Source organism: Bactrocera dorsalis, chromosome 4 (assembly GCF_023373825.1).
Source record: "Bactrocera dorsalis isolate Fly_Bdor chromosome 4, ASM2337382v1, whole genome shotgun sequence".
Classification (NCBI taxonomy): domain Eukaryota; kingdom Metazoa; phylum Arthropoda; class Insecta; order Diptera; family Tephritidae; genus Bactrocera; species Bactrocera dorsalis.
This window is the reverse complement of record NC_064306.1, coordinates 2,077,369-2,104,653: the sequence shown is the minus strand read 5'-3', so window position 1 is coordinate 2,104,653 and position 27,285 is coordinate 2,077,369. Positions and strand designations below refer to the sequence as shown.

Sequence of the window (27,285 nt, the reverse complement as noted above, 5' to 3'; positions counted from 1 at the left end):
TGAGAGCGAAATTGCTTTGAAGATTTCATCGAATATTATAAATTTGTGTATATTTAATAATAAAAAATGAAAAAATTTCACTTACCAATTGCCAGTGCCACATAAACGAAGCGAGTGCTATGTTTAATCACAGAAATAATTGCAAGGGACATCATTAAAACGTTTCAGATGTGTTTGCTCAGAGAGGCGAATGTGCGAAATCCAAGCTCAGGCAACGCAACACATTTTGCGGAGGATTTTTTTTTTCACTGTAACACTTTAAGTCACTGAAAATAGAAGAAAGTAGTACTTAATTTTAATAAAATTAAAAAATTCGAAAAAAATTTTGGTTTAAAATAAAAAAAAAAATTAAAAAAATACTAATTTTAGAGATTTCTTTCACTATTGATATTTAAATTTTTTTTTTATTGTTTAGAACTATGAAAATAATAAAATATAATTATTGACGTAATATATTTGATAAAAAAAAATATAAAAATAACATTACGTAATTTAATATATTAATTTCATTGAATATAGAAATTTAACTTAAAAAAAATTCGATTAATGGTCAGAAAAATTATAAAAAATATATATATTATCATTTTAGGGTAGATTTTTTTAGAAAATTTAGTATTTTTATAGATTATTTACAAGCATAAAAAAATATTAAATATGTACATATATTTATATACTTTATTAAAAAAAATATAATTCGCAATTTTAATATTGCCCTTTGCACTAAAGTATTTTTTTAATATTTAAAATTATTAAAATGATTAAATATTCTATTTAATATATGTATATAATGTTTTTGAATTTCAAAATTTTGCTTGCAAAAAAAGCAAAAACTTTCGACTAATATTAAAAAAAAGGTATTAGAAAAATATTTTTTATATAATTTATTTAATTAATTACAAAAGAAAATATATATATATTTCGGAATTTTTTTTTTTTTAATATTTAGAATTATTAAAATGATTAAATTTGCAATATATATATAATCTTTTTAAATTAAAAAAATTTATTTGTAAAAAGAAGCAAAAAAATTCGTCTAATATTAAAAAAAAAAATAGAAAAATATTTTTTATGTAATTTATTTAATTAATAAAAAAAAATATTTCGAAATTTTAATGTTGCTCATTTTCAATAAATTTTTTTTTAATCTTTAGAACTATTAAAATATTTAAATGTACAGTATTTTTGAAATTTGTTTGATTTTGAAAATTTAATTTTCTAATTAATCGAAACATTTTTTGATTAATATTTATGCAAATAAAAAGAAAAAAAGAAAAAGTATTTCATAATTTTAGAGTTGGTTTTGTAGCTAATATAGGATGGTTTCATTCTTTGAAACTATAAACAAATTTTTTTTTAATTTATACAACTATTTGATTAAAAAAAAATTTTAATAACATTTCGTAATACTGGTCAGTTTTTTCTTAACTAAAATAAGATATTTTATATTTAGAATCATTAGAATGATTTTAAGAAAATTAAATAATATATTTAATAAAATAAACTAAAATAATTAATTAATTATAATTTAATTAATATTAATTAATTTAATTAATTATTAAATATATACTTCAATTAGAAAATCTGTCTAAAATAATTTTTTTTTATATTTAAAATCATTAGAATAATTTTTAGAAAATTAAAATAATTTAATTAATTATAATTTAATTAATAATACTTTAATTAGAAAAATAAGGATAACCCAAAAAGTTAATTATAATTTAATCAATTACAATTTTCTTAATAATAATTTAATTAATTATGTTTTTTTAGTATTAGTTAATTAAATTTTTTTCTCTATTTTCTATTTTTTTTTGTATGAATGTTCATAACTAAGCAAGCAAAAGTATTTTCAAAAATATTCTCAATTGTATTTTTTTATTTGTTCTTTGTTTGTGCTTTTTCCTTAACTTCCGCTTTCAATTATGTTTTTGTAAACACAACAACATTTAGTTTAAAATTTGTTCAGAAATTGCCTCAATAATAAAAATTATAAAAAATCAAGGTCAATTACTTTTCAAAATTCGTTTACCGCCCATTATATGCTTGATGCACAAATGCTACAAATTGTTAATTATTTCATAGCCTTTGCCAAGTTAGCCAAAAATATACATACATACATATATTCAAGTAATAGAAGTTAGATAAAATATAAAAATTTTCTTCCGCACAAATATTGGCAAAATACTCGCACTTCTGCCGGCAGCCACACACATGCACTTACATTTTGAAATTACTGGCCAATTTTAATGATTCTTTATTGGCACACACACACACACATACACAAAGGCTGCCACTGACAGCCACAGACAGCGCAATTGACGGCAACAATGTCTAATATTACTATAAATTGAATGAAATTCGATGTACGCACACACAGACAAACACAGGCAACACTTTTCTATATATATTTTTATTGATCAGCAAATATGCAAGCGTATTCTATAATTATTTCCTTAAATTTAGCGCTTCGCTAGTGACTAGAAAGTCCGATTTGCACACAAAATTGCAGTGCAACAATTTCGCCGCATTTCGCTTGCATCAGCGGCAGCCGGGAAATACGCGCGCACACACACGTACGCAAACACAATTAAAACAAACGCACAACGTCGGCCGCTGTACTCGGCACCCCCCCAGCACGAAAAGTAAACATGGAAACTATGCCACCGGAACACTGTGGAACTAATTACACACACACACACTTATGTACATATATGAGCGGCGCAGCGGTACAGCAATTGTTTATGTATTTACTGTGAAGTGGGCGCTGCGCCGCTGCTCGCCGACTCATCTGCAAGATATCGCATGTGTTGCCAGCAAATAATCACATCAACGGCAACATTTTATAAACTACAGTGTGCCACATAAACACACACACACTACATAAACACACACACATACATGCAAATGATGTTTTGCACGCACAAATCGCTGATGTTTTTCGCGGCTTTTTTGGACTGCGCTATTTTTAACAATTTATAAAGCATTTTTGTTTAGAATAATTTTTCTCAACTATTTTTATTGTTGTTCTTGTTGCAATAATCATTTCTACTTATTATGCAAAGCAATTATATTTACTGTAGTCTGTTTTTAAGCATTTCAGCGCAGCCATTGCTTGTTATTTTTTATTTTTGTTTTACTTTTTTATTTCTTTATAATCTGTTTTTCTTGTTGTTGCTCCAATTTTGTACTTTTTACGTTTTTTTGAATTTTATTTTTAATTTAGTTTTATTGTTTTCCTATTTTTTGTAATTTTGGAATTAACTTTCTGTTTCCGTTTTTTGATTTTGTTTATATTTTCTATGTAGTGTTTTTATTACATTTGTTTTTTAGCTTCGCATTAACCTTCACAAGTGAGTGTTTGTATAAACTAATTGTTGAAAATAAAATTTATAAATAATTTGTTGAAAATACTTACATTAGCAAAAGAACACATGAAAGGCATAAAATATTGGGCAGTCGAAAAAGTCTTTTCGTATTTTGTATAGATGTCGTTGCAGTCGCATATCGCCAGTGCTACCAATCACATTGTGTCATATCACATGGTGTCGGAAAGGTGAGATTTTAAGCTTCATTTAAGCAAAAAAAAATAAATAAATTCTGGGAAGTTGAAAAAAAGTTACAGCTGTTCAAAAATGAGTGAAAATAATGAAGAAATTCGCCATTTTTGGAAATTTTTGTATAAAAAAGGGAAGAATGCCACGCAAGTCAACATTGCTCTTTGAAACTAATCCTACATGCTCGGAAATATTAGGGCAAGTCTTATGTATACAATTTTTTCTCTCAAAAATACGCCTACAAACAAAAAAGGTGTCTTATAGTGGTATCTCAAGAAAGTTAGAGAATAAAAGAAATCTCGAAGATTGCCAAATCCTAGCAGAAACTTGCTGAAAGTCTCTCAACTGAGAGCAGCTTCAATATTTTTTATATATCCTGCTGAAAAAACATCGCTCTGCGGGAGAGAGAGAGACATTGCAGCCGTTTGCGAACACAATCGCCTAGACGTGAATGTACCTTAAGGCTCCTCAATCAATATCAAGAAACTTATAAGCACAGATATATAACCATTAGTTAGCTAACGCTATTCCCGAAAATCAGATTGACAGTTTGACATGGAGTTTGCAGCCCGCATGACCACTAGTAGAGAAAGTTCGAGCAGCAGTGCTGATGAACGCGTCAAGCAACCCAGTAGTGATGAAAAGTGGAATATTTGAAGAATGTGACTAACATAGTTTAATCTTTCGAAAATCGGGTAAACACAACATTTTACTTAATATCTAAACAAGCAATTGTTTACATTTCAAAAACTGAATGATTCGCCAACAAACATATTTCAATAATTAACGGTTGTTCTATGGGTATTTGAGTATGATTAAGTACTGAAAAGAAAGTGTACGGAACGAACGCACTTTGACTGAAAAAATTCAATGAAATTATTTAATCTAAACAAGTATAAATATAAAAATTTTAGAACTGGCGTTGCCACCTAATATTTTATACAAATATTTGCAAGTTTTAGAGCTTTTGGTTTATAAAAAAAATATATATATATAAGAAATTACAAAACAAAGAAAAATTATATTTAATTTTTAGAGTTGCCACTTTTTGTATTTTTGTAATTTAAAATCGGAAGCTAAAAGTAGTAAGCTCTATATACACATTAATACATAGGCATATTCACACAAAAGTTTTAAAAATTGAGTTTACCGCTATATGACAGGGTAGGGTTGCCAGCTAACTTTTTTTTAATAAAATTATTGTAGACTTTTGGAGTTAGTAAGCGAAAAAGTGCAAAAACAAAAATACAAAATATTTTGATTTTACAGTTATAGTTAAGGTCAGTGTTGCCACTATATTTTTTTTTCAATAAAATTATTATTCAATTTTGGAGTTACTAAGCAAAAAGGTGCATAAAAATAATTTTCAAAAGTTTTCAAAAAATATGTTCCAGTTATGTAAATTTTAAAGCAGGGTTGCCACTAAACTTTTTTCAACCAATTTATTATTCACTTTTGCAGTTACTAGGCGAAAAGCTGGATGAAAATAAAAAAAAAATTAAATGGATTTGACAGTTGTATTTTAGAGCAAGATTGCCACTTATCTAAATTTTTACAATAACATTAACAATACATTTTATAAAAAAAATTGTAAATTGTTTGTTAGTTTGGTCAACCGCCGACTGTTTGAGTGTTACAATTTAGTTAATAGTCCAAATATTTTCTCTGCTATCTATTTAGTATCAGCCTCCAAGCTAATAAATGCCCGTCACCCAAAACACACACCCCTAAACACATCCCAAATATTTGGTTGGCAACTGTATGGGATTTTTATTGTTATTCTCTTGTACATTACGCTTCTTTATTATTGTTAACAAATGCTTAATTGATCTGTTCGCTCTTAGGCAATAAAACAATAAACAATTGATTGAATATTTGGGTGCCATTGATTGATTGAATTATTTATGGCGAAATTTGAAAGAAATAAACTAACAGTGTTCAGTCAGCATATGATATGCGCTCCACAAACGATTTTCGGGCAGCTGAATTAGTAGTAATTCTAGTTGAACGAGAAGAGAAGAGGCGAGCATGGCAATTGGAAGCGGCACAGCAGGAGCGCAATTTGTCTAATTGTGGCTTTTGTGATTGTGTAAGGAGCGCGTTGAACTGAAATAAGCAGTCACATAAGTAATACAACTTCAGCTTCGTCGCTTTCCTTTTCTAATGTATGCTGCTTTATGCTCTTCTCGACTACAACTAAATAATAGACACACATTTCTAATGAGGAAACACGCAGCGCTCATTAGAGCTTATAAATAATGTTTAGCAGACCACTTCTTCTAACCATTGGCCTGCTGCAGTGGAACGCTTAAAAGATTAAGAGATTAGTCGTCAGCTACACGTGCTTGCGCCTACACAGTATTCGCGGTCAACTTTATTGCTTTCGACTGATATGTTGACTGAAGCACTGTGTTCTTTTAAGCAGTTACACAAACACCCGTGTCCACAAGCACTTCAGAGTTTATTAAGTATGGCAATTACTTTATCAGAATGACCTAATAAGAATTAATATCAACATAGTCTCCTGGCAGCAAGTTTGACAAAGTGACACTTATTTCTTAGCTATTCTTATAATTTGGCAGAAGCTGACATACAGTTAGTTATTATAGTCGATAATCAAACCCACTTCGTCTTATAGCCACAGTAGCTACTCAAGTAGCAACAAAATAAGCCGTATACCCTTTACAGCTGCATTTCTCATACAAAAAAGAGTTATAAAAAATATCTTTGTCTTGATTTTGATCGATCAGTTTGCATGGCAGCTAGACCGATCTGAAGACTGTGTTCAGAGTTTGCGGCGTTTTTGGAAATTAATCTATGCTGGATTTCGTAAAGATATATCGTCAAACTTTCCCATAAAAGGACTTGCTTTTGATCGTTCAGGCCTATAGCTATATGCTATAGAAATTGGATATCGACGCTTCCGACAAAAAAGCAGCTATGAGGAAATATATTAGGATAGTTTAGATGCAACAATCGGCAAAAACACCCTGAATCTTTGACAACTTTACTGAGATGTTTTGTTTCTATATCCGCTATTTCTCCTAGCAATCCAAAAATATGAGATGCAAGGTGTCTTTGTCTTGATCTTACAAAAGCGGGACATTCGAGGAGGAAGTGTTGAGATGATTCTACCTCATCTTCTTCCAAACAGCTAGTCCCGAGGTGGCTTCAACGGTAGCTGGCTGCCAGCTGTATCTATATAAATAAGGCAGGCACCGTGCCTGGCCAGTGCTTAGGTGACTCTCGCTTCGCGAAGTGACGTGATTTGAAAGTCACGAGAGACTTCAACTGGTGCTGGCTGCCAGCTGGCTCTATATAAGAAAAGCAGGCACCGTGCCTGGCCAGTGCTTGGGTGACGCTCACGCCGCGAAGTGACGTGATTTGAAAGTCACGAGAGACTTCAACTGTTGCTGACTGCCAGCTGGCTCTATATAAGAAAAGCACGCACCGTGCCTAGCCAGTGCCACTGCTAACATTCGGTAACAGGTTCTACCTACTGCATGAATACCAATCGGGCAGTGTCTAGTTTGGACTTCTACAACCACTAAAATGACACCTAGACCTCTTACGATTTACTCAGGGCTAGGAGGACCTTGTGGTCGCACAGCTGCTGGTGGTTAACCAACGCTTGCTAAACTGTCGAGGGGTCAACCACGTAGGGCTACTCCGTTCCTACTCCGATTCTAGCAAACCTATCAGCTTTAAAGTTTCCCTGCAATACTGCTGCGAGTCCTTCTCACCCATTCTCCAAGTCCACAAGTACTGATGAAAACAGTCCGTTGAATATTCGTAAATTTTTTCTGGTCTTTTCCATTGCCTTCAACCAAGCAAAAAATTGGTAGAGCATTATAGCTTTAATTATGGTTTTATAATTCCCACACAGGGCAACTGATTTCTTCCTGGATCTTTCCTCCATATTGGGTTTCCACGAGAGCTTCCTGCCTAGGATGAGATCTAAGTGCTCAACTTTGCCAGTAAACTGAAAACGCGTTCCTCCCATTGATGCGTCTTTAGGACTTTGTACAACCGAGCCAATAAAACTAGTTCGGTCTTACTAGGATTTGTGGAGAGGCCGTTGCTGACGATGGTACCTCTGAATTTGCTCATACACGGTATTCAGAAATTTTCCCTCGAAATGTGGAGATAAAGTTTCAGATCGATATTCCAAAAACTAAGGAAGTAGTTGTCGTAGTATATACAGACGGACAGATAGACGGACATAACTAAATCGATTCGACTCGTCTCGCTGATCAATTATGTTATCTGAATGTTACAGAAGCATTTTTACAAGGTCACTTCCACGATATCGAGTTCAAATAATCAGAGCGGGCCCGAATTTATATTCGACATAGGAATATCACCTCGGAAGCTGTCTTTGCTGTACTACTGGTGTTCTTTTAAACCACTAAAACATCAACACACAATTCGAGATGTGCCGATAAGCATGCATATCTCCTGGATTCGTCTTTCACTATGTGCTCAGCCTAAGTTATTGCAGATTTTTTTTCATTTCGACCAACAAAATATATAACAATTGAGTGCCTATACCTTTGCCAAGATTTTTTTGGAGCAATATTAATCACACACACACACACATACGCACTCCAACTAACTGTTTGTGCTAATTTATATGGCCCGCTGTTAAGTGTGTTTTTATAAGCAAAACGACAGCAACACGTACGTCAAAAATATAAAACAGCTCTCCAGCGAAGCTGAAGCTGAACAAACACCTGATTTCTATATTTGCCTTGCTCACTGCACAGTGCCGCTCGGCACTATCACAATGCGGCAACTCAAATACAATGATTTTATAATTGTTGCTGGACTTTCACACACACACATCCGATATGTATGCCAGGTATAATAATACATACATATATACATAGATTATTCTATTTTCGCCCACTTCGCGCAATAAACGATGTTAAAATGTTTTCGCCGCTTCGCCGAGCGGTATTTACATATCTGCCTGAACTGCCTGAACTGCCTGGACTTCATTAATGATTAGGAATTCCTATTTTAAATTGCGAATCTGCATTCCAGCGCTATCTGCTGAGCTGCCTGCCACATTCGCTTGGCCTTTGCGGCTACGTAAGTTGTTATTTTTGGTTAAGACTTAATCGTCGAAAACAACAGCGAATCACGCAGGAACTCACATATTTGATGTGTTTGTCGCTTTATCTATGTGTACGTGTGTCTTCATTTGTATGGTATGTAAACAAAATTTATTTAACAAAGTATTTAACTTGCGCTGTCGGCGTCAGGAGAAAACAAAAAAATTAGCAAGCCTATTTAAATGATTTCTTTCAAATTATTTGCTGAATGGTTGTTGAAATTAATTTAAGTATTTTGGGTGTGAAAGTGGTCTTCCGATGGTATACTATATTTATGCAATTAGATAATTTTTGTAAATATTTTTAGAATTTGCCAAGTCATCAACAAATTTAAGGCGCTTCTTTCAATATCATCTTAAATGCGTTTTTTTACAATATCATCTTAAATGTAGGCAATATTTTTTCTTGCCAGCCCAGGAACCACAACAAACTTAGATTAAAAACGTTGCCTACATTTAGGCTTATACTAGCAAACACACGCACCCAATACGACGAAATTCGAATAAATAGCATTGAAAAAGCACAGAACTAAAGAAAAATGAACTTCTGGAATATTTTCACAAGTTGTCGAAAGTTTTGACATTTTGAAGCAGAATTTTCGTCAGCGGTTATTAAAGAAAATACTCACACACAATTTTCGTTCAACAGACTCTTCTTTAGCTACTTGAAAACTAGGACTAAAGCTTCTAAAAAAAGATTTAATATTATTAATTCTTTTGATAAAACTGCTTATGTCGCTAACTTTACAAATAGTAATTTATTACTCTTCAAAACAACCTTAAAGTTATTAAAAAGCCACTTGTTGACTACATTAAAGGTTCAAAAATGCTTCGGAATGAAATTGAACTGACAAATGATGCATAAACACCGGATCTTCAATAAATTATATGTGCATACATAAACATAAGTATAGGCAGACAGGATAGACAGCATTGAATTTGTGTTGAGTGCAGATAAAAAGGATTTTAAAGGCTTCGGTGTTGACACAGACAGAGGCTTTAGTGACTGGAAACAATAGCCAACTATTTTGTGATTTCCATAAGTGATTTTAGATGGGAGTAAGAAAATTTACGCACTTGAACAAATTTGTATTGATTTCGCATAACAAAAATGTTCAACAATAAGACGAGAAATGCAAAAGATTTTCCAAGCAAAAACATTGAACCTTTTTCTTTTTGGTGGGACAAGCTGTCACTGCCAATAAGAAGGGTTTAAGAGAGTCATTAATAAGTGTCGATGGGTACATTTGGCCGGCATGTCAAAGGTCAAATAGACAAATTTCCATATACAAAGGAGTTCAAGAATTTCCAAACAATTTATACTAACGTTGCTGCTGATTTTATTGCATAGTTTGCGGCGTTGTCGCAAAATTTGGGTAAATCTGATTGGGTTTATGTAACATTTGTGAGTGGCTGCACGTTTTCCTGCGCAAGTGAAGTTATGCAAATTAAGATCTTTTCAACAAGTACACTTTTTATTTTTTCATTTTGGAAAATTCCTAAAAACATGTCATTAATCAGTATGGAGGATGAGGCATAGCATGCGGCATATTAGTGTGAGCAACAAGAAAAGGAGTTGAGGAAGATTCATGGACTTCAATTTCAAATAAATCTCTCGAAAAATAATATAGCAATTTTTCATATGTAAAACAAAAATTACAATAATTGTATTAAAAATTTAAAAAAAATTTAAAATTTCATTTTATCCTTTTAAGTTGCTGTTGTTTTCCATTAAATTCTCTTGAGTAAACTCAAAATTTACGAAGCAATCGAAATGCTATCAATGTCAGTGTGTCTTATTATCCTTAAAGGATACTTATGACACCATTAGCATACTTTTAGGCAACCAACCGAAATTTTATTAGCACACTTTAGGCACGAATGCGGCGCTTCAAAGGCAATTGTCTGCGCGCCAACGCATAATTTTTAGCTGTGCATTATTAATATGCTTTTGAAATGAAATTTTTTCTATAAAGCGTCATAAATCGGAATTTCTTTTCTTTTTTCTTTCGTTTTTTGTGCATTTTTTGTGTTTAAAAATTATGTTGGCATAAAAAGTAATTTAAGTTTATAATTTTACTAAAATAATGTCGATTATTTAGTATAAAACAAGATATTTGGTTAATATCGCCTAAATGTAGGCAACATTTTTTCGTTGTCTACAATTAGGCGCAAAAATGACTTAAAATTTTACTGAAATAAGTCTCGTATTAACGGTAAATTAACATGTTAGTGAATATCGCCTAAATGTAGGCAACATTTTTCATTGCCTACAATTAGGCGCAAAACAACGCCTGCATTAACACTTAACTAGCGCATATGAGTACTCTAAATTGGTTAAAGAAGGAAAACATATCAACAAAAACTAAAAAATTGTTAGACAACCCAAAATAGTACTATTACAGTAGCCCCATTCGATTTTTAAGGCAGTTCTAAAAATATAAAGCAAAGAGTAAAGAAAACACGTAAGAGAAAATGTAAATCTGCAACAAAAATCCTCTTTTTTCCCTTCACTATTACCGCAATTTCAGAAATGGGTCATATATTTTAAGAATCCTGCCTCAATCATCTCTCTTATAAGTAAAGCGCATATTTTCAGCTTCTTTGTGACTCGCAAAAAACTATTGCAACAAATTGTAGTTTTGCTTACATAACTGTATACAATTTCAGCTAAAAATAGTTCGAGGCACAAACAGCCCTTTCTTTTCTACGAGTGAAGCCCTGCACTGCTACTCAACTACAGTTCTCCAGCGCCCTTGCGGTGGCTCTGTAATTACATGCTCTGCCATGGGAACTCTACCAACCAAAACCACTTTTATTTCTTTATTTACTCAGACTCTTTTAGATTTTCATTGCTGGTGTCGTTTTCTATTTTGTACTGTTTCTGTTTGCTTTGAAGCTCCACAATAGCGACAATTGCAAGCTATTAATTTAGCTATTTTATGCGTGTGGATATGACTGGCAAATAAAGCCAGCAACAAATACCAGTGTAAGTATGAGCGTGGTCTAAATATTCAATATGTGGCAAGTTGACTGGAGGATTAAAGGATTCATGAGTGTATAAAATTCAATCGGGAAGCGGTGTAAAAAGACGAAAGCTAATAACTACTGGAAATTAAAAGCAGTGAATACAATGATGCTGGGCATACTCACTTTCTACCTTCTAAGGTTTCAATACAGTAGACGCTCTCTATAACACTGAATTCTAATAGATTCAATACAAATACTTGGTCTGAGGAAATTTTGGAAGTGTACTGAGTCGATGGTGACTATTAGTCCCGGAATTGGTCTTTTAGGAACTAAAAGCTGTATTTGCTTGCTAAAAAGCTCTTCAAAAACCGTCGCCAGATGGCGTACCAATCGTAAACTTCTCTTTTCCTCAGTAACCGCCGTTCAGGTTTGAATTTATTAAAACTTATGGCATTGCAAATACCTGCCGATGATGGCTTTTAGATTCTCAGCTCTTAGAGCTCAGATTTGACCGATGACAACAAAGTTCAATGAAAAGTCGAGCTTGAAAGCTTTAAGTTCAAAAGTTTAACCATTGATATTTTGTTTTCACAGATATGACGTTCGAAAGATCTAGTGGGAATGCTTAGATAATAGAAAACAGAAACTAAATGCAACCCTTACGAATCTAAAATACAAATTTACACTTTACAACCCATACGAATCCGAAATACAACTCTAAGACCGATCTAATGTTTTAAGCAACCAAACTATTTATAGAAACAGCTTTTACTTGAAATTTGAACCTATCCCTCTATGCATGTTAGTCACGTGCTTTCTAAACATAAAATTGTCGACCATCGCGTTCACAGAAGCTTATCACGTCATAAAAATCCAGCAGCTATAGAAAAAGTACAGCTACATATGTATGCACACGACTACAAATTAGAGTATGGTCACTGGCATCAAAAAATCTTTCGGTATGTATGCGATCAGATTTCGCTTTATGGCTGCAGTCAAGTGATGCCCGGCACCAATGAGGTAATTTGATCTAACGCTGAAAATTTTAGTGGTTCAGAGTGAGTTCATGGCAGGTGGAATGAAAGTTATAAAATTATGGTTGGTATGATGCCATTTTACTTTCTGTGCTTCCGTAGACACACAACTTTTATAACCGTTATGGTTGGAAAAATTTAAAAAAAAAATTTTAGGAACAAGAAATAAGTTTTTGGGTGAGTTTAAATTAAGTGAGGAAAAGTGTTTATGTAATCTGTTATATACAAGATAATGAAGTATATATACATATAGGAACACATATTAATTTTTTTGCATGATTTCAAGCCTCCACGGTGTTGCACGAAAACCACTGAAATACGTGTAAGCCACCTTCGAAGTAGACAAATACCTTGAAACATGGAGTAAATTTTGTCAAAATGAAATAATCTATATTTACTACAAGCTACTAAGCCACCTCAGCGAGAGTAGATTGAACGTATGTAAGTGCCCGGAGTAAGCTCCGCAGGCAAAGCAGGCATATAAAATGCTAATGTGCCTAAATGTATGTTAAATATATTGACTCAATTCTATACGCACACGAATTGTAGCAAATAAATGAGGTTTGCTGGTGTGTTTGTGTGCGTGTGAGAGTAAGAAATGAAGCCGTCGAAGCGTCTAGAATTAAGATTCACAAGGCGTAACGACAAACCAATTGTGAGAAAAGGAGTCAATCGGAAGCATGTTATTATTTGCACTCGTGCAATTAATCAAGCAAATAGACTTATATGGTTTGATTTCAATTTTAATAGCAATTGTAATGAAGAAAAGGTATGTCTGACGCGTTTTTGTGCACAAAAATTGATTTATGGTGGCAAAGATTAAATGAAAGCCAGTTTAACAATTTCAATTCAATAAAACTGAGCATATTTCAAAAAATTTTAATTTAACCTTATAACTTACACGTTTATTGCATTAAAAAAAAAATTTTGTATATATGGAAAACAGAACTTGAATTATTATTTTACAAAACTTATTAACAAGTCAAAAAATGTAGCTTAAAATAAAGCTTCTTGTTTTATAGCTTTATAGCTCTTCGATGAAAGCTCGCATAATAATTAATGAAATTGTAAAGTTATTTTTCAAAAAAAAATTTGAGAAATTAAAAAAAATTTAAAAACATTTTAGAAAAATAAATAATATATCGAAAAATTGTAAAAATAAAAAAAGGAGTTTTGAAAATAAGAGATTTTGAAAAATAAAACATTTTGAAAACAAAAATTTTGAAAACAAAAATTTTGAAAATAAAAAATAAACAAGTTTAAAAAATAAAAATTTTCAAAATAAAACACAATTTAGTGGTTTTAATAACATATTCTGTACAATAGAATAATTTTTTTTAATAAAAAATACAAATTAAAAAAAATTAAATTTTTTGAAAAATTTCAAAAATTTTTAGAAAAAAATTTAGAAAAATTAAAAATATTGTAAAAATACAGAATTAAAAAAAGCGGAATTTTGAAAACAAAACATCTTGAATCAAGAAACAAACAAAATGGAAAATTTAAGTAGAAATTAGAAAAATAACATTTTTTCGAAAACAATAATAATTTTAACAAAATAATACATATGTACATATGTACATATATTTTTTTGTAAAAAAGAAAATAATTAAGAAACAAACAGATTTTTGCACAATAAAAAATAACACTTTTAAGCGAAAAAAATTTTTAAAATTTTTGAAACCAAAAAAAAATGTTTTGAAAACTAAAAAATTAATTTTTTTTTTAACTAAAAAATTAAAAAAAATTTGAAAACTAAAAAAATAAAAAAAAAAAAATAAAAATAAATTAAACAAACAAAAATTTTTGAAATCAAAAAATAAAAAAAAAATGTTTTGAAAACTAAAAAATTAAATTTTTTTTAACTAAAACATTAAAAAAAATTTGAAAACTTAAAATTTTAAACAAAAAATTAAAAATAAATTCAACAAACAAAAATTTTTAAAACTTAAAAAAAATTTAAAACTTAAAAATTGTTTTAATTTAAAAAGTATAAAACTATGAGAAACACATAGCACAAGACACAAAAATGGAAATTAAAAAAAAAATAATAAAAAAAACTACAAAAAAATTGTTGAAACTTAAAAAATTAGAACTTAAAAGAAAATATATAAACCTTGAAAAATACATAAAATAAGACACAATAGTAGAAATTTATATATAATTAAATATTTCAAAAAAATATATATAAATATATTCAAAAACATAAACTTTATATTATCTACAAATTTTTATTACAAATTTTTTCAGTTATATATCAACTAATTTTTACTTTGTAGCAATTAATTTCACCAACAAAAAACTTTGTTTTCCCAAATATGCTTTGATCTTAAAACAATATTTTGCTATTTAGGTTTTCATTTTTTTTACTTTGATAACTCAGCAAACCATTTCCGCACGTTTTTCAAATAAACTTCAATCGAAATATTTGCTTATGCATTAAGACAAATATCCGAGCAATGTATCATAACATCAAGTTTTTCTTTAGCGGCCGGCAATTCGCTGGAAATTTATGGTTGACAGTAATACTTCAAATTGAGTGATGAGTGCAAAAACAAGACCAAAGAAAACAACAACGAAATAAGCATATGAAGATGTGAGAAATGGAAAAAAGCAGAGAAATCTAAATGTTTAGCATTCAGCCGCGGTGGTTCGGTTAAATTAGCGCATTAATTTGGAGTGAAACACCTTATGTAAGCAAAAATTTTCGAAGGTAAACAAAACGGCGCAACGCCCACACTTTTTCCTGCACACGCAAGTCGCTTCGATTTTCGTTAGAAAATTTTAATTATATGCATTTTTTAATTTTGTCTGATTATGTTTATCCGCCGAAAATCTGCTGAATCACTTGTCAAATTGCGTGCGGTTCAAGGCCGCTGCAGTTGACCTTTCGGTAATTGTCAATGTTTACCGTTATGTTTATGTGTCAATTGGGGTCGACATTGGCATTAAATGCTGCGTACGTCGCGATGCTTATCACCGAAAGCCACACGGCGCATGCCGCGAAGCTTAATTCTTGGTAATGCTTATGGATTATTATTAATTTTTTGTTTTGGAATTATGTGAACAAAGCTATTTACCAGTAACGTCGGTGAGACAATTCACTTTTGAGGTCAATTAAACACAATTCCGCCAGCTGCCTAGGCTTATTGGTAATTTGGACTCTTTCCAATAAATTGCACAAACTTGGATTGAATTCGAAATTTTTTTTACACTCTTATTTATATTGTATTATCTTTCAGCATTTAAAAATTTTTATTTCGCTTTTTAGAACCTTTTTTTCAATTTTTTCCTTTAAATATTTTTTTATTCACCACACAAACTTAAAATCGTTCTTATTCTCGGCGCTTCTTTTGAATTTAAATTTTTAAATTTCATCCGCAAGTTTTCGAATTGTCTGTCTTCGCGGCACTTCTAAACGCGTCCGCTTGCCGCTATCAACTGAAGAACTGATGAAGCGCACAGCCAACAGCAGCCAGCAAGCAAGCGTCAGCCGCGTCTAGTCTCCCACAGAGGAGCAGCGTCTAGCTGCGTGCTTGCAACAAATGACAGAGCAAAAAGAAGGCAAAGTCACGACATAAAAACGAACGCATAGACGACAACCGCAAACACACGAGGTTCGAAGCGTTGGCAGCGGCTGCGGCAGTGCGTTAGCATTATGGAGGCAAAGCAAAATAGTTCCGGCAATAGCGGAATCAGTCTGAATAAATAAAATAACGGCACAACAGAAATTTATGAATGAAAAAGCGGCGTGGCAGTTTGTACTCGGATGAATGGGAGTGTTGGGGTGCAACTGTAGCGCATGCGAGAGGGTTGTTTTATTTAAAAAAAAAGCTCGCATGCTCAGCGCTTTCACGCGTTGAGAGCTTTTAGACGTTGGGATTTTGGAGCTTTTAGACGTTGAATAAACTTTGGTATTAAATACGAAATTAATAATATAATTTAGTGGAATCCAAATGACGTACACATCAATGAAGTAAAGCTCCGAAGACCACAAAATTAGAAAGTTCTGACTTTTATTTCAAATCTTATACAGCTTTAGCTATTTTTATGAAGCTAATTGAGACAGGAATAGATAAAGAAAGCATCATAGCTCTAGAAATTTGCCATGCACCTCCTCGGTTTAGTCTAAGCCTGGATAACAAGCGCAGAATGACTTTTGCCAACAGGTGCTACTTTAGGATCGGTATGCAATTGAGAAGCAGATTCATCTCTTGACGAACAAAAATTACGCTCTATAAGTCTCTTATTATTCCCGCCTTATTATACGGCGCAGAAACATAAGAAAGCATTTGGAGCATTCGAGATAACTGTTCTTTACAAGAGCTTTAGAGATGAATATCGAAGAAGATGGTTGGATATACCATATAAAGTACATAAAAACCCAAGGAATATGCGAGCTAGGCCATGACGTTCGCATGGAACATTGCAACTGGCGAAGTTTTGTATTCTCTGCCCAACCCGACCATCAGTTGTAGTCCCAAAGAAGAAGAAGAGATATTGTCGGTTTCATTGTTTAAGAAACATATCTATACTGAGCTGGCCCTTACCATATGTGAATCTCGAAATCCCCAACATTCGATATTGTACGTTATAGATATTGAATTTAACAAAGACAACTTTTTTTATAATTTCCACTTACAATTTTATTTCTGTAAATAAATAATTGAATAACTTAAGTAAGAACTTAAATTAAAAGCTGACGCTTCGCACGAAGCCTCATGGATCTCCTCCTAACTACTCCGAAGATTATAAGAAACTCTTCGTATTCGAAATCTCCGCTCCAAACTTTTGCAATACTTGAGTAGAATTCACACACTAACACTTATCTAGATTAAAAGCTAAAGTTTGCTACCTTCCTTCACCTAATAGTGAGAGAAAGTGCGGTGGTGTTGATGTTGCGGCGCATGTTTCGCTGCTAAATTGGCAGCCTGTGCGAATATTTGTTCGATTTCCGAATCCGACAGGTTATCGAAAAGTCCAGCCTGCTGTTGCTGCTGCTGATATTGCTGTTGTTGCGCCGAAGCGACTGGTGGCAAGTAAGCTGTGAGAGAAAAAATAGTAATACATAGTCCATCTAAGTCCTTAATAGTGGCTTCGTGTTTTTTTCTTACCCTCTCCCGGCGAGCTGCCATAGGGCGGCAATAGAGTTAACGCTGGTCGGTTAACACTGGGTGGTCCGTAGGAAAGTATTGGTTTCCAGGGCTCCTCGGCTCCTTGTACAGCGGGCAATTCGGGCTCCGGCTGTGGTGCGGCAATTGGCTGAATGCTGGGGATTTGCGGTGCTGCCTCGGCGCTACCACCCTCCGGTCTTTGTGAACCGGGCAACGGTACAAGTGGGGGAAACTGCGCCTCCGGTTGCACTGGTATACTTACGAAGGTGGGTGATTGCTCGGGGCGACGGGGTGGTTGAACACCGATAGGAAAAACAGGGTTAGGGTTCAAAGCCGTGGGACGTACCGTTGGTATGCCCACTGTGGGCGTGGTTGGCACAGCTGGCGTGGTGGGAACTGCAGGCACTGCGGGTATGCTAGGAAAAGCTGGTGCTGAGGGGAATGTGGGAACTGCAGGCAAAGCAGGCGCTGGAGGAAAACTGGGCACGGCAGGGAAACTCGGTGAAACCGGTACGGCAGGAATGGCTGGTATTGCAGGCACAGGCGCGGCAGGCACAGTGACAGGGATACGTTGTGGCTGAACGAAGCTCGTCTGGAAATAATGAGGATACTGATGTAGCGGCTGTACAGATGTTAAAGGATGAGTCGTGTGTTGTACTTGCACAACAGAATGGACCGTTTGAACCGGATGTACTGGCGCTAAAGCCGGCACTGGTTGAAGCGGTTGTACTGGTTGTAACGGCTGCACTGGTTGCAACGGTTGGACCGGTTGCAACGGTTGGACCGGTTGCAACGGCTGTACCGGTTGTAACGGCTGCAATGGTTGCAAAGGCTGTACCGGTTGTAAAGGTTGTACCAGTTGCACTGGGTGCACATGAGCCAGCGGTTGAACGGGGGTAAGATTCGGCACAGCTACCACTGGTTTTTGAGGGAAACGAGGATAGTTTACGCTGTAGGAAGAAACGACAGCGCCACCAGGACGCAAAACGAATGGCGAAACAGGAGCAGCAGTCGCGACGGCGGGCGCTACAGGTGCCACGGCGGGTGCGGCAGCGGGCGCAAACGGAGTCACATGCAAATGCGGTAATGTCTGCACAGCTGGAGGCGCAACAGCAGGTACAGCAGCCGCAGTACCAAAACCAATAGCGGTGTTACCTAATCCAATGTTAGAACCAGCATATGAGGCGACAGGAAACGCGGCGGGACCAGCGGCAAACTGTTTAATATGATAGCCACCAGCGCTTGGATACTTCAATATTGTGGGCGCGTGGGCATGTGCGGCGTAGACGGGTCCGTGGGCGTAAGCAGGTGCTTGAGCGAAAGCTGGGGCAGTCGCGTATACGGGTGTATGAGCGTGAGCGTGCGCGTGTGCGGCTACATTAGAAAAGGCAGAGGCGCCTGGCAAGTTCAAACTATATCCATAATGTGCGGCATAGGATTTAGGCCAGTATGCGGCTTGGGCAGCATGTACACCATAGCCTAGGCCGCCATTGTAGTAGATGCCACGTTTGTGCACATCCTTGCCAACATCTTCCTTGCGCTGCAGCACAGCTGGCGCTGAAGACGGGGTTGAGGACTCTGACTGTTTGTCTGATTTCTCTTCAATTGGCGCGTCCTCAGCTTTCTCCGCTACTAACTGTATATCCTTTTTCTGTTCACTTTCCACAGCACGCTTCTGACCGTATCTACCAAGAGGACGAACTTTCTCGGCGTTGCTAGCAGCAATAACTGCCAATAGCGTGAAGGCTATTAATAAATTCACTTTCATCGTTGCTTAACACAATTTCTCGTTATTATATAACACTTATAGTAGCGTTTAGTTGAAGTTTATTCCACAAGCCTCACGTCTGTTGTGAAGTAACGTACGCACTCTAAACCACGACGCGTACGCGTCTGCCTTTCGTTTAACAATAAAATGGACTTCCTACGCAGATGGTGTATTTATAAAGCGGATGTGCAACTGCTGGACGTTGGGTGGTTGAGCGCACTGCACACGCCTATTGCATGCGTTGAAAAGGCATTTAAACGTACATACATAACAATGGCTCTCCAACCACTGTTTGCCAGCGAGCAACGCTTCTTCACTGCGCTTTGCTCCAGCCCGATTTTGCAATCGCCGTCCAATCGAAGACGTACGTGCTCAATCGCTTATGTATGCCTGCCTTTAATTTGCATTTTTTGGCCAGAAAACTATGTAATACTAGTTAAATTCCACCTGTTGTACCCCGGAACGTCTCAATCATACGGCTCAAACAGGTAATACCCCTGACAGCAGCTAATCAAGTAGCTGGTCAATCAGCCAATACGCTAATCAGTTTAAGTTGCGCATTGTCCAACAAATAATACATGCTTCACACGTACTTGCGGTTACTCACTTATAAATATTTCGACGCTGCTAGGCCGTTGGTCTCCTGGGTCTGCATTAGTGTTAATTTTTTTCTTTTTATTGTTTTTATTTCACTTAGACTTCCACTAAGTCTACATATTTCACTGCCTATTTTTCACTTTGTAGTCAACGATCGGCACTGACTTGACAACTTCGGTCGCCGCATTGCCCTTGATTGGCATTCTCCGCGCGAAATCGAAAGTGAGCGATTTTATTTGGTATTATTGACCACTTCACGAAACGTTATACGTACGCAATTGCTGTATCACGGCAAGAATTATAAATGCGGATTTCTCACGCACCTATTTTGTCAATATATACTTAATATAGATATTTAAACGCAAATGGATATACTTCTTTATAGGGGAATTATTTTTTTAGAGAAAAACTTCACGCTTTTAGATACAGAAGAAATTGAGCAAGTGGAATAGACCGAATTTATAAGCAAAACCTTTTAGTGGTACCAATCTTTGTTTCTTTCAATCAACCATTTAGCTTCCTTTTTTTCATGAACTGGTTGAGGAATTTGCTCTTGAAATTTTTGAAGAAATACCAAACAAATTTCACGAATTCCTCAAAACCCTATTTTATCTACTGAAGATCTCTTCGTAGCTCTACCTTTAAGCATACGAAATAAAAACGAAGTCAAAACCATTAAAAGCAAAATGATGTCAATTTGCGTCAGTTGGCCAAAGACGAGATCTAGGGCAATCTGCACAACGACTTGCTTGCCAAATAGCCAAACCAACAACTGTGCTCCAGTTCGGTGAATTATATCAGCAGCCAAGACACTTGGTATCTCAATGTACTGTAAACAAATTACAACATACTCGTATAATAGACACGAATAAACACTATTTACTGAGCAGATCATACATGCTATAAGTGAAGCAGCATAAAGTTAGCAACAAAAACTAAATACCAGAAGACACAGAAGACTGAGCAAACAACGCCTGCAACTTCCACCGTTTATAGGCGGCATTGTTTAAAATTCTAAGCACATTCGTGTACGACGCAAAAGTCGGCATACTGAACAGTACGCGTGCGCGCACGCTTAGCTACGCCCAAAAGCTAACAGCAGCAATAAAGGCAACAAGTGTTAAATGCGCCAGCAATATAGTAAGCAGTAATAACAAATTTGTTTAGTTAACACTAAGTCGTTGTTTTTTTTAATAAAAAATGTATGCAATTCGATTTGACGAAATTTGACTTTTTTAATTATGCAGTTTGAGCGTAACAAGGCAGGGAGAGCGCGGTGACGGCAGTGAGGTAAATATTTGTATGAGGGCAGTGAAAGCTTAAAATTCCTACGACCATCGATAATTTAGCATTATAATTGCATTTTAAAGCGTTTGAATTTTTCGCGAATTTGGATTGTTGGAAATTTGCTTAGAGTTGCCGGCAAAAACAAATGATACATGTGAATTTTAATGTTAAATATTTTAAAATAAAATTGAATGAGAAACGGTGTACTTTCTAATGTTAGAGAATTCAATTTAAGTATTACATCTACAAAATGTCTATTTAATCCTTCTACACTAACAATTTACACATAACCTCAAATGTGATGACTTTGCAGCTATGTGCACATAATTCTCGTGTACTTAATGTAACGCCGGAAGAGTATTTTCAAGTAATTTTATAATCACTAATGCTAAATATAACTAATAAACACTGAACGCACCTGCAAGAATCCTTCGCTTGTTGTTTAAAAGCACATTTGCCCGCGGGAGCGCCTTCGACAATATATGCTCTTTGCGCTTCATTTTGCAACACACTTTCACTCTTAATTTATACTTTATGGATGCACTACGATAATAACTAACAAGCTTACACATTTCAACACAAAAACACTTAATAATGTATACAATATACGCGCACCAATTAACTTTTCACTTTAAAAAGAACGGAAGCTGAAAAAATACTAAAACAGCTGACAGTCACAATACCGCGGATGCTGCGCAAAGCACAGGGTGCGTCAGATGCTGAGAAAATAAAGAAAAAATAAATATTTTTGATAATTATTTTGTTCGTTTTAAAGAAGTTAATATAAAAAGTAGTGAACAATATTATATTAATAATAAATTTAATTGTTAGAAAAAATAATGTTTATATTAATAGTTTTGCAGATGAATTTAAATTGCATATTATAGCTATAATATGATATATTAATACCAAATTTTAAAGAAATGGTAACTCTCGTTTAAAAATAACGGCCTCCTAATAATTTATTTAAAAACCAATGGCACATATTAAGTCTGCCAAAAAAGTATACGGCGTAATTATATAACTTTTGCATCAAATACTAAAGCTTATTTGAAAATAATATGTCCATCTATTTTTGACGTTATCGTCGTTTTCAAATTGTTATTGTCGCATGACTAAATTTGTTCATGTGTTGATTTGTCGTTGTTGTTGTGGTATGTGTTTAACTTCTTTTTTTTTTGTTTTGTTTGAGTGTTTTTTTTTCACTGAGACAAGTGCTCGCACATACATATCAAATATTACGACAGCGCCCATAAAAGCTATGCTATGCGGCTAAAATTTCACCTTTATTTGGGTGTGTGCTACAAGAAATTATATCATACATATGTACATGCTTGGGTGGCATTTGTCATTTTAAACACGAATCAAATGTATACAAACACTCACACATCAAAAGCACATACGTTTATAATGCTTTAATGATATTTACAAAAATTTGAGTCTATCACACTGTGTCAGCAATGCATGGCGTATGAGTAACATGATTTGTAAATAAATAAAACAAATTTCACAGTTCGGAAAATAATGTTTTCACATTTCTGGTTAATATTTACGTACATAAGTATGTGTGTCATAGAAAACTAAAGAAAAACAAATTTTCGAAAATATTGATTTGGCTTCAGTATGTAGAAGCCTTCTACAGTGCCTTTGTTTTAATGCTATTACAAAGGCCCTTTGCTCCCGTATATAGAGATATGCAAACAGAAGACACATAATATATCCTACAAGCGTCAACCAGATTTTTATGGAAGTTATTACTGCTAATTTTATGAGATTGAGAGCTTTCAAATATTCCATTAAAAAAAAAGTCATAATTACAAAATTAACGGAGATTATTTTTTCCTTTTTTTGTTCAAAGACATATTTGCGAATGTTTAAAAGTAATATACTACATATTTCAACGCATAGTGGTTCGTCCATAAATATTACTTCTCCAAATTTTATAAATTTATGAACAAGCATTAAATTAGCGCTCGTATAAACAATTAGTCTACGTGTATTGATTTTAAATACATATTTTTATGATTTTTTTTGTATTCACATGTGCATGAGTATGTCAAAAAGTTTTATTAAAATTTTTGAGGTTTAGAAATTGCGAAATATGCATTAACCTGCATAGAAATGCCAACGCAAACTGCATTTTTTAGTTGTTGTGTTCGTATTCAGGTACACTGGTGATTTGTAAAGCAAACAGCAATTGGATTTAGTTTTATTAGCATTTGTATAAAATAAAGTACGTGGGAAAGTTAAAGCAACAAGGTCGCGCGACTTTACTAAGCTTATCTTGTTTAAGCCGCCAAAACTTTAACACTTAATTTGTTGTAATACAACAGAAAAATAACACCACTGTATATATAAATTTACAAATTACTTTATTTTGTTATATGCGTAGTTAAAAAGTTTAGAAATAAACTTTTCGTAGGAAAATATTTGAACTTAAATATTTGTATAATAATGTGTGTTGTATGTTTATAAAAGCTTCCAAATTATAGCTTAAAACCTGAGTGTATGCTCACAATGCCAAAGGTCAAGTTTTCGTAATACACCAACTCGAAGCCAGCTTCCTCAATCATCTTCTTGAACTCCTCTTGTTTGGGAAATTGCCTAATGCTCTCAACTAAATATTGATATGGCTGCCATTGTCCGGCCAAAATTTGTCCCATCGGCGGTATCACTTGAAATGAATATTGATCGTACATCCATTGCATTACACCATTCGTCAGATGGCTGAATTCCAAACACATAAATCGTCCACCTGGTTCCAAGACGCGGTAGGCCTCACGCAGTACCTACGAAAAAAGTATACAATTAAGAATTACACAATACATTTTTGGTGTCACATCAAAAGCAAAATTTGCCGCATACCTTAAATACGTTTCAGCACATGCAAATAGCATACAAAAATAGCAACAGTAAAAAAAACCTACCTTGTCAATATGCGTACAATTGCGTATGCCAAATGCGATAGTGTATGCATTAAAACTATCATTTTTGAATGGTAATTGCTCCGCATCGGCTTGTTGCCAATTGATGCTTATATCTGGCAGGTGTTCTTCGGTGAGCATTTGAAGTCTGGCACGCTCTCTGCCCACATCCAGCATGTGTTGATTTATGTCAGAGATAGTTACATAGCTATGGCGTTGCAATTTATTTTTTTTCGCGGCCAGTTGACGTATATAACGAAAAGCAATATCGCCCGTGCCACCTGCCATATCCAACAGACGTGTGCCATGCATAGGCGCCAAACGATCCATGAACACATCCTTCCAAATGCGATGTATGCCAACGGACATAACGTCATTCATTAGATCGTAGGAGCTGGCCACATCCTCAAATACCTTGTGAACTGCAAAGAAGTATATGGAAATTTTTAAAAGTTATACGGCCTAATATTTTTTTGGAGCTCACCTTTCTGATCCTTCTCACTTTCTTTCACCTTTTGAAAACCGAAATGCGTTGTGCGTTCCTCAGACGGCTCTTGCGGAGCGTCGATTTTACCATCATCAACTGTGCCTGATCCAGCAGTTGCTTGCACACTTTTTCCACGCAATTGTGTTAATAATTTTGTGCAGCTTTCATTGATATTTCCATATTTTATGGTATTTGTAATAAAATTCGATTTAAAACTTCGCGCAAGATTCATTTTTGTAGAACTTGCACTTTTTACGTAAAAAAATATAACAAATGGCTGCCGTTTACCAGCTGTTTTCGCCGAACAGCTGAGTTGAAATGAACCCAAATAGTTATCGACGCGCACAGGGCGTTGCTGTTATCGGTTTCAAAAACTGTAGGTTTTGAATTTTACTTTTCAGTTTCTACCGACAGATGGCAGAAATTCAATGCAGAAAAAATTGTATTATACGCGAAAAAATTCAAAAAACTAATAAAATTAATTGAAAAATAAAAAAAATAATAGTAAAAAAAATATAATAAAAAAATAAAGTAAAATAAAATTATAAAAATAAATTTAAAAAAATAAAATTAAATTAATTAAAAAAAATTAATTAAAAAATAAAATAAAATTAAATTAATTAAAAAAAATAAAATTAAATTAATTCAAAAAAATAAAATTAAATTAATTTAAAAAAAATTAAATTAAATTAATTAAAAAAATAAAATTAAATTAATTAAAAACAAATAAAATTAAATTAATTAAAAAAAAGAAAACTATTAAAAAAATGAATAGAAATAAAAAGAGATTAAAACTAATATAAAACTGTTACCTCACAGTTGAACGACTTGGCGCCTACGACAAATGTGTCGGAATGTTAGACCAACTTTCGACAACTACGAACAGACCCATGCGTAAAGCCACAAAGTCTGCTTTTTCAAGTCTGAAGGCATAATTTTGTACCCTCTATGGATATTGACAGCCGTTGCTGTGCAATACAAACACTGTGTATATATTTTCATATTATCCTCTGCATTTATTGATTTATATGACTTCTTTTATTATTTTTATTAGCAATAATTTCTGATATATGTATGCTTGTATTGTATGTGGTATGTATTTATAATAAATTGTAATGTTTAAGTTTAAAATTAAATACATATTACAAAAACAAAAAAGTCCATTGATAAGCGTTTTCATTTATATGAATCATAGAATCATTTTTCTTTGCAAAAAACTTGGCATTTTAGCAAATTCATTTCCGCGAGGCAGTTGGACGAAATGAATTTGCCTTGTTTTAACATAAGGAATACTATTAATAGTATTAATACAAAATAACATTAGGTAACTATTTAAATACGAGACTACCAACTAAGAAGGTGGCGCATGTGCACCCTTCGTAAAGGTGTCACAGTGCACGCGAAAAACACACATTTACATATGTAGTAGTATACATTAGCGATTTGTTGCTGGATATGCACTGTTGCATATGCAGATTGATCCATATATATATATTTCATTTTTATATGTTTTTTTTTTTTGTTTTTGTTTACTACGCATATAATATAATAGATTTATGCTTTAGTTTGTATATATATTAACATTTACAGTGTAGAAGTAATGCCAAGTCACGCCAAACACATTTTTTATGTTGTGTATGGTATATGCATGTGTGACAGCTGGTTTCATAACTAATAATTAAGTGGCTGCTCTACTGTTGCGCAGGCGCACCACAGCATACAGCGACAATCTAATCACTACGCACTTAACGGTAAAGGGAACGTTAACATAAATTTGTAGTTTTTCCAATCCTCTTCCATTTTAGTTTTGTGTGTATGCAATCCCTTACACACTTGCATGACTTAAGCCATTTGCGCTTTTTGGGTCATGTTTGTTTATCCTTTGCCATACTCTTCCTGATATATTTTTACATTCTTCTTCTCACAGCTTCCGCTGCACTCCAGTTGTCTTGTTGAAATTATTTTCATTTTATTCAAAACTTAGAATTTCAGCTCCTCAATTCGCTCTGCATCGGACTTGAGATCTTGCAGCAGCAGTTCGTGGCAAGATTTCGGTATAAGCGTGCCGACAATCTTTTCACCTTCGGTGGTCTTCAAACGTATCACTTGCATTTTGTTGTTGGCATTGCGCATGGCCAACACCTGCTCGACGCGCGTCCAAACGGAGAGCACGGAACCGGCCAGAACGTAGTATAGACGCTGGCGCAAGCCAACCTGTAAGAAAGAAAAGTGCGTGAGCAAGTGAAATACTTAGGAAATATGTATATGCGTACCCAACAAGCAACAATGATTTCTTAATATTATTTTTTATGAATTTTCAGTTTTCAAACAAATCACAATCAAAAGAAAATTATAAAAATAAAAATGGCCGAAATGTGTTTGGGTAATTTTGCATAAATAAAACCTAATTCCTTTCCTTTCCCCTGTTGTTGTG

The 27,285-nt window shown here is 34.0% G+C and overlaps 4 protein-coding genes across 7 annotated transcripts in view; all 4 read right to left on the bottom strand.

The window, feature by feature from the left end:
- Window positions 1-22,155, bottom strand: part of LOC105226189 (relaxin receptor 2) — a 58,264-nt gene extending 36,109 nt beyond the window's left edge. The window contains exons 1-2 of one of the 2 annotated variants that reach the window (XM_049455036.1): window positions 21,859-22,155; window positions 86-266 (exon numbers count right to left, since the gene is read on the bottom strand). In XM_049455036.1, the coding sequence (XP_049310993.1) occupies window positions 86-155 (70 nt within the window). In that variant the 5' untranslated portion in view covers window positions 156-266; window positions 21,859-22,155. Of the gene's footprint in view, window positions 1-85; window positions 267-15,754; window positions 16,126-21,858 lie in introns of those variants that run through there. The other variant, XM_049455035.1, reaches the window with a different exon arrangement.
- Window positions 17,301-19,955, bottom strand: LOC105226143 (calphotin). Of its 2 annotated transcripts, XM_011204928.4 has the most exons (3): window positions 18,447-19,945; window positions 17,789-18,380; window positions 17,301-17,718 (listed from the first exon to the last, which is right to left on the bottom strand). In XM_011204928.4, exons 1-3 carry the CDS (start codon window positions 19,554-19,556, stop codon window positions 17,540-17,542), a joined length of 1,881 nt encoding a protein of 626 aa, XP_011203230.2. In that variant the 5' UTR covers window positions 19,557-19,945; the 3' UTR covers window positions 17,301-17,539. The 2 variants fall into 2 exon arrangements, with proteins under 2 accessions (XP_011203230.2, XP_011203228.2); XM_011204926.4 differs by having other exon boundaries at window positions 17,789-19,955.
- Window positions 22,156-23,795: 1,640 nt separating the features above from the next.
- On the bottom strand, window positions 23,796-25,172 carry LOC105226144 (2-methoxy-6-polyprenyl-1,4-benzoquinol methylase, mitochondrial). The gene is made up of 3 exons (XM_011204929.4): window positions 24,849-25,172; window positions 24,368-24,786; window positions 23,796-24,229 (listed from the first exon to the last, which is right to left on the bottom strand). The coding sequence occupies exons 1-3, from the start codon at window positions 25,081-25,083 to the stop codon at window positions 23,927-23,929; spliced, it is 957 nt and encodes a 318-aa protein (XP_011203231.2). The 5' UTR covers window positions 25,084-25,172; the 3' UTR covers window positions 23,796-23,926.
- A 670-nt stretch (window positions 25,173-25,842) lies between these two features.
- The window catches only part of LOC105226145 (protein strawberry notch), a 30,668-nt gene continuing 29,225 nt past the window's right edge, over window positions 25,843-27,285 (bottom strand). For both annotated transcript variants that reach the window (XM_029550138.2, XM_011204931.4), the window contains one exon: window positions 25,843-27,065. In XM_029550138.2, the coding sequence (XP_029405998.2) occupies window positions 26,832-27,065 (234 nt within the window). In that variant the 3' untranslated portion in view covers window positions 25,843-26,831. The remainder of the gene's footprint in view (window positions 27,066-27,285) is intronic.

Coding starts and splice junctions, on each gene's coding strand:
- LOC105226143 (XM_011204926.4), bottom strand. CDS start 19,556: ATGAAAGTGAATTTATTAATAGCCTTCACGCTATTGGCAGTTATTGCT. Junction 17,719..17,788: donor TGGCAGCTCGCCGGGAGAGG/GTAAGAAAAAAA, acceptor TTTCTCTCACAG/CTTACTTGCCACCAGTCGCT.
- LOC105226144 (XM_011204929.4), bottom strand. CDS start 25,083: ATGAATCTTGCGCGAAGTTTTAAATCGAATTTTATTACAAATACCATA. Junction 24,787..24,848: donor AAGTGAGAAGGATCAGAAAG/GTGAGCTCCAAA, acceptor ACTTCTTTGCAG/TTCACAAGGTATTTGAGGAT. Junction 24,230..24,367: donor ATTGTACGCATATTGACAAG/GTAGGTTTTTTT, acceptor CTTTTTTCGTAG/GTACTGCGTGAGGCCTACCG.